The 6,000-nt window shown below is 43.0% G+C and overlaps 1 protein-coding gene across 2 annotated transcripts in view; it reads right to left on the reverse strand.

The window, feature by feature from the left end:
- The window catches only part of CEP85L (centrosomal protein 85 like), a 132,136-nt gene extending 129,375 nt beyond the window's left edge, over nt 1–2,761 (reverse strand). The window contains exon 1 of one of the 2 annotated variants that reach the window (XM_054569877.1): nt 2,640–2,761. In XM_054569877.1, the coding sequence (XP_054425852.1) occupies nt 2,640–2,727 (88 nt within the window). In that variant the 5' untranslated portion in view covers nt 2,728–2,761. Of the gene's footprint in view, nt 1–1,191; nt 1,603–2,639 lie in introns of those variants that run through there. The other variant, XM_054569876.1, reaches the window with a different exon arrangement.
- Between the last annotated feature and the right edge of the window lie 3,239 nt (nt 2,762–6,000).

Consider the following 6,000-nt stretch of genomic DNA (forward strand, 5'->3'; position numbering starts at 1 on the left):
TTATTTTACATTTTAATTAGTAATCTGAGTTTATATCTGATAGTTTTTAAATAGAAAATACTACCAGCAAAAAAGAAAAAGAAAAAAAAAAACTTCCAAATCCTGCTTCCGCTTTTTTGTTTTGAAAATAGCTTGAAAAATATATACAAAAATGTCAACTACACAAATAGAGCCCAAACATTTTATGGAACAAGGTCACTTAACAGGAGTCCTAGAACCACCTAAAATACTAAGGAAAAAATGTATGTACATATGGCGTCTCTTCCTGGATAAAGGGTCCAGTAACTTTCAACTTCTCGAAAGGGTTCAAAATACAATTAAGATTAAAGTGTCTGGAATAACTGTCAACATCAAACAACTTGTCGCAGACTGTCCTAGTCTCATTTTTCATCCCAAATTAAGGTAAGATTTATCCAAATTTGGTGGCTGCTACACAACTTGTGAGCGATACAGGCATGAAATGGCTGTCGGACACAAACAGCTCTCTTCTTAAATCCAAGGCGGCAAACCCCAAAATTTCCTTGAACGGGAACGGGAGAGGCAAAAGAACTGCAAACGGATTAACACCCTCGTTGCTCAGAGATCGATTGGCTCTCCAAAGCGTGTCATCCCCTTACTGAGGAGGACTGCGGGGAGGTGGCCCGGCTTCAGTGTGGGGCTGAAGTCCCCTCGGGGGTCACTTGCAGCGTTGGCATCACCAGCAGCCTCCTCCCGCCCCCAAACGCGCCCTTAAGCAGAGGCTACAGGCGTGGGCGCAGAGGACCGCGGCCCACGGAGGCGCGCCCCAAGGCGCCGCCGCCGCCGCCGCCGCGGCAGCACGGACGCAGCGACCTTACGGCCCGAGTCCCTGAGAGCCCCGTTATCCACGTCCGCTACACACCGCACGAGGGAGAGAGAGGAGGATGGACAACAAAGCCCAACTCGAAGAGGCCAAGGAGAGCTTTAAGTTGGGGCTGGGAGATCGCGATGCGGGCTGACAGGGCCGGGAACGTGGCCCGCCAGATGTCAGCCCGCGGAGTCGGGGTGTCGGCGGCCGGGAGGAAACGCGGCGGGTGGTCAGTCGCGTGGCGGGGTCGGGGAGACGGCTAGGAGAAGCCAGGCCCGGGGAGCGAGGCGAACGGCGGCGGGGTCCCGAAGCTCAGCGGTCGCCCGCGACCCCAACCACAGCCAGGAGACCGTCCCGTTACTTACCCGCTGGGAAGCTGCGGGCTCTGCCCGGGCTGTCCCGGCCGCCGGCCTCCGGGGCCAGGAAGCGCCCCCACATCGCGGGCGGGAAGGCCGGGTGGGCTGGGGACGCTCGACTCCCCACGTTTGTCCTCCCCCGCCTTCGCCTCCTGCTTCTTCTGCGGCGGAAACTTGTGCGGAGCTTGGGCCGCGGCGGCACCGGCGTGAGGGCGGGCTGGTTAACGGCTGCTCAGCGACGAGCGGAGAGCGCAGGGGACAGATTCGCCGCGACGGCGGCGACGGCGGCTGCTGCTGCCATAGCCGAGCCGGCAGGGCTGAGGCCCGGGCCCGGGAAGCGGCGGCTCCGCGGTGGCGGCGGCTCGGTTCCTGGCTGAGCCTAGGCTCAGCGGCTCCGAGCAAAGCCTCAGCCGCAGCGGGGCGGGGGCGGGGCTTGGCGGGGGCGGGGCCTAGGGCGCTTACATAAGGCGTGCACGGCGCGTGGGGCGGGGACTGCGCACGGGTAGTGGTGACTACACCCTTCGTTTTAGTCCGCTGGCGGCGAATGGTTGGACCATGCGAACTACCAGCATCCTTCTTTCGCCGTCTCCGCGCCTTGCTGTATGAGAAGAAGGCGGTAACATGGCCTGGCACCCCATCTTTCAGTAACCCCCCTCCCTTGGGTAATCTCTGAGGTCCTGCGGGGCACCTGTCGAGAGAGACATGGAACACCTGCCTTAGGAGCACAACGGCTGAGATAAAGACTAATCTGGGAGAGGCTGAGGGACTCCCAGACTCATCTGGAATTGAGATTAATATCATCATGGTGCCTTACACGAACATCGTTTATAGATCACTGTGAGGGATGAAAAGACGTCGTTTTCATAACCTCGCAAATTGTAAGGGGAGACAGGTAACCAAATGGCCCCAGCATGGGATGTGCGCAGTTACAAGTAGAGTCGGAAAAAGACCCAAGGGTATTTAGTACGGAAAGGTTCAGGGAGGGGTGGGAAATTTCAATATAGTAGCCCACGGATACTGATAAGCAACCAAAAGAAAGTTAAAATGGCACCAGGGTACGCAAAGGGAGAGTAACTCGTTTTACCACTCACACCTTCATGTTCCTTCTCCACGTGGTTAGTTCCTATCCTTAAACTGAACCTAGAGTGTAGGAGCTGGTATCCCGGGAAGGGCATTTTCAAATCTTACTTCACAAAATTATAATCCTCCCAACATTTAGATACAAAATAGTTAATTTAACAAATATTAGTCGAACACTGCAGGAGGTGGGCTCTGCGCCTGTCGGATGCATCAGAGGTAAACTACAAAGCCGGTTTAACAGACTGAGTCCAGTGAGGTTTTTTCCTGTTTTGAAAGTTTGCTAATAAAGGCCTTATACTTGTCTTTAAACACCCTATACTTGGGAAATACTACTTCAAACTTTTAGAGGTTAAATTATATTTAGGTTTATAGTCCACCACTTACACATTTGTGTTGTGATTTATCTAGTTGCAGTTTTACATTTAGTCTCCCTCTGGTAAAGTTCCACTTATTTCTCCAAATCATGAACAGTTGTCCAAGAGTCAACTGTTTCTGAGAATAGAAACATGAAAGAAGAATGTGATTGGTTTCTTTTCCTCATTTAAATGTTCATTAGCTCATTTAAAATGGCACTTGAATAGTACAGGTTTTTAAAAAAACTAAAAAAATAAATTTCAAAAAGAATTTACGGAAACTACAGAACTAACTACATGGGTTTGAACTGTGTGGGTCCACTTTTATTAGGATTTCTTTTTTTCAACAAATCCTCTGTCTCCCCGGGATTTCCCACCTGCAAATTCAAGCAACTGCAGATCAAAGCAGTATTTTCCATCTGCAATGGGGTATCTACGGATGGGGAAGGCTGACTGTATGCATTGTTCTATGCCATTTTATACAATATAAGAGTCTTGAGCATCAGTAGATATTGGTATCCACTGGGGCCCTGGAACCAATCCCCAGAGGGACAACTAGGAAGTCAAAAGTTATACCTGGATTTTCTAGTGCATGGAAGTTGGTTGCTCAAGGTCAACTCCACATTAAAGTATCTTTTTTTTCATGATGTGTAGTTACCATAATCTTATATTACATATAACATCTATTAAATACCAAACTTGTTTTATACAGTTCTGAGAAATATATGAACTGTTACACATATAACTTGGTGCTTTGCAAGTTTAATAAATGCTGATATGTTATTCTAAAACTTTGCCAACTGCCACTCAATCCAAAGCAGTATTTTTTAAAAATTGTTTACTCCAGTTTTCTACATGTTTTTATCAATGTGAAGAGCATGCTACTACTACACACACAAAAAGTATGTATGAAGTTGAGACTACGTAAAATATTTCAATACCTATTACAGACAGAATAAAAGCAAGTAGGAAAAACATGTTGCTGTTTTTGCAGTTGGCACCAAAGATGAACATTTCTGACTTCCTATAATTAAACTTGGAGGATAGAGATCTAATGTAATTAAAACAATTGAAATACTAAGTGAAAATATTATGTGTATGAAATAAAATGTAACCATCCATTTTTTTAAACATATAGATTCTGAGTATATACTGAACTAATATTTTTCCACACATCAATAATATACCCATTTCCATAGTTCTCATAATGATTAAAATTTATCATAGCACAAGGTCCAGAGCCTAAGGATTACCTATTCTAACCATTACCAAGCCTGATGTTTTAAACTGGCATATTTTTGTTTTTTTGTGAACATGAAGACCATAAGGAGAATATCACAAGTGAACACATTTATTACTGAACTTTAGTATTTTGATATTTATTCTTATAAGCAGAGATAATGCAAGTAATGAAAATAGTGACTGTGTATGTTTGTGTGGGTATATATATAAATTTGGTTGTTTACATGAAATTCAGATAATGTTTTGTGAGGGAACTTTTTAAAAATATAGAATAGATCACAAAAAGGAAAATATACTAAAAACAGCATTTTAATATCAAACCATATTAAACTATTTAAAATTTTGCAATCAAAAGATTATTTTAAAATGAAAAATAAATGTTCCATTCATAAGTCCTAAATTCTTTGTACATGAATCTCTGAACTGATTAAGCTGAACTTATATGTATTTTTCTTACATAAATTTATCATAATGAGCAAACAACAACCAGAGAACTGAAGAGTGATATAACAATGGATAAAAGTAATATTCCAAAATTAGAAGAAAAACTTGTGCATAATATGGGGTAACCTTATGAGAAGTTAATGTTTACAAAAATACCAAAACCAACAAAATGTAGCAAAATAAACCAAAGCAATTAAGATTAAAATAGTTCTTAAAGAACAATTGCCATTTGATAGAAACAGATTTGTAAATGAAGCCTAAAAATCCAAAGGAACAGATAATTCCAGTGGATCAAGTATATAACAAGGACCATGATATATAACCTTTTCCAGGTCATAAAAATAACAAGTTGCTCAATTTATTATGGGTTGTTATAATCTCAATCATTCCTAATAATGAAAAAAGAAAACTAAGAAACTATGTCTTTTGATGATGGATTTGAAAATCTTAATTGGTCTTCTAACAGATACATTCAACTCTACAAAAGTGAATGGAAGACATATAGATTACTTAACCTCTCTGTGGCTCAATTTCCTCATTTGCAACTGGGGAATTATAATAGTAAATGCCTCATTGGATTGTTGTGGGGATTAAATGAGCAGTCCTTAGGACAATGAACGTGTGCACACTATATTGGTGGCATGGGCACACAATCTAGAAATGGAGCGCTGTTATACCTCACCAAGAAAAAACATTCATTGGTATGCCCAGGTCAGTTATAGATGATGCTTGGTAGACATGTTCCAGAATGGAGTCAAGTACTGATCAACATCTTTTCCTGACCTTTTGGAGTTACTAACTGGTCCAGGGATTGTGGTGAAATGTTACATTCTTGAGAAATATTTACTAAATTCTTTGGGGCCAAGTTCATTGACACCTTCATTCTAGGCTGTGATTCCCTGAGCTCCCCCTGTAGATATCTGCTTAGCTACTGGGTTTTTGTCCTGCCTGGCACTACTAAATAAGAGGAAGGAAGATTGGGGAGATGTAGCCAAGTGGTATGGCCAGGCCAAGAGGGCAAGGGCACCTCATCTCCAGTCCCTGATATCTGGGAGATACAGAAAATGAATTCCACCTTCTCCTTTTGCTCCAGAGTTGAGATGCAATAGCCAAAGAGAAAATAGAAAAGATATGGACTGCTGAAGCAGCCTTTTGGGTAGGACGTTAATCTGGGAAGGAATTCAGCCAGTCTTCCAAGGAACCATCAATGTTTCCTGGAACTGCTTAGGACTGATGTCTTTGTCAATGGAATTTACTGTGGTCACTACCTGATCATACCTAAACCTATAGAAAAGATACAAGGTCATTTACAATGAAAGAGGACAGCAATCTTGACAATGTATAAAGAGGCAATTTTTTTTTTTCTGTCTGTCTTCCTTTAACACACAAGAGGGAAAGTGGAAGGAATACAGTGTAGAATTCAAGAAAGCAGATGATGCCTTCACTACGTGCGCACAAACATGGAGCCCTCTATCTAACCTGCACTAGTGGAGAAGAGGACTGCTGAAATAACTTAAAATGTCCAAAATATTATGGAATTGAATTGAGATGTAGTCAGCAGAAAGGTAGGTTTTCAATAGAATACAGTGGATAGCAGTTAAGCCAGTTACATATTTTCTGTGATCTTCAAAACAATCTGTCATCAACAGTTAATATCAGCTCCAGTTTGAAGACTGAAAAAGAAGACCCAGAGAAGTTA

This window comes from Pteronotus mesoamericanus, unplaced genomic scaffold (assembly GCF_021234165.1).
Source record: "Pteronotus mesoamericanus isolate MK-2021 breed Mesoamerican mustached bat unplaced genomic scaffold, CSHL_Meso_final contig_20, whole genome shotgun sequence".
Taxonomy (NCBI): domain Eukaryota; kingdom Metazoa; phylum Chordata; class Mammalia; order Chiroptera; family Mormoopidae; genus Pteronotus; species Pteronotus mesoamericanus.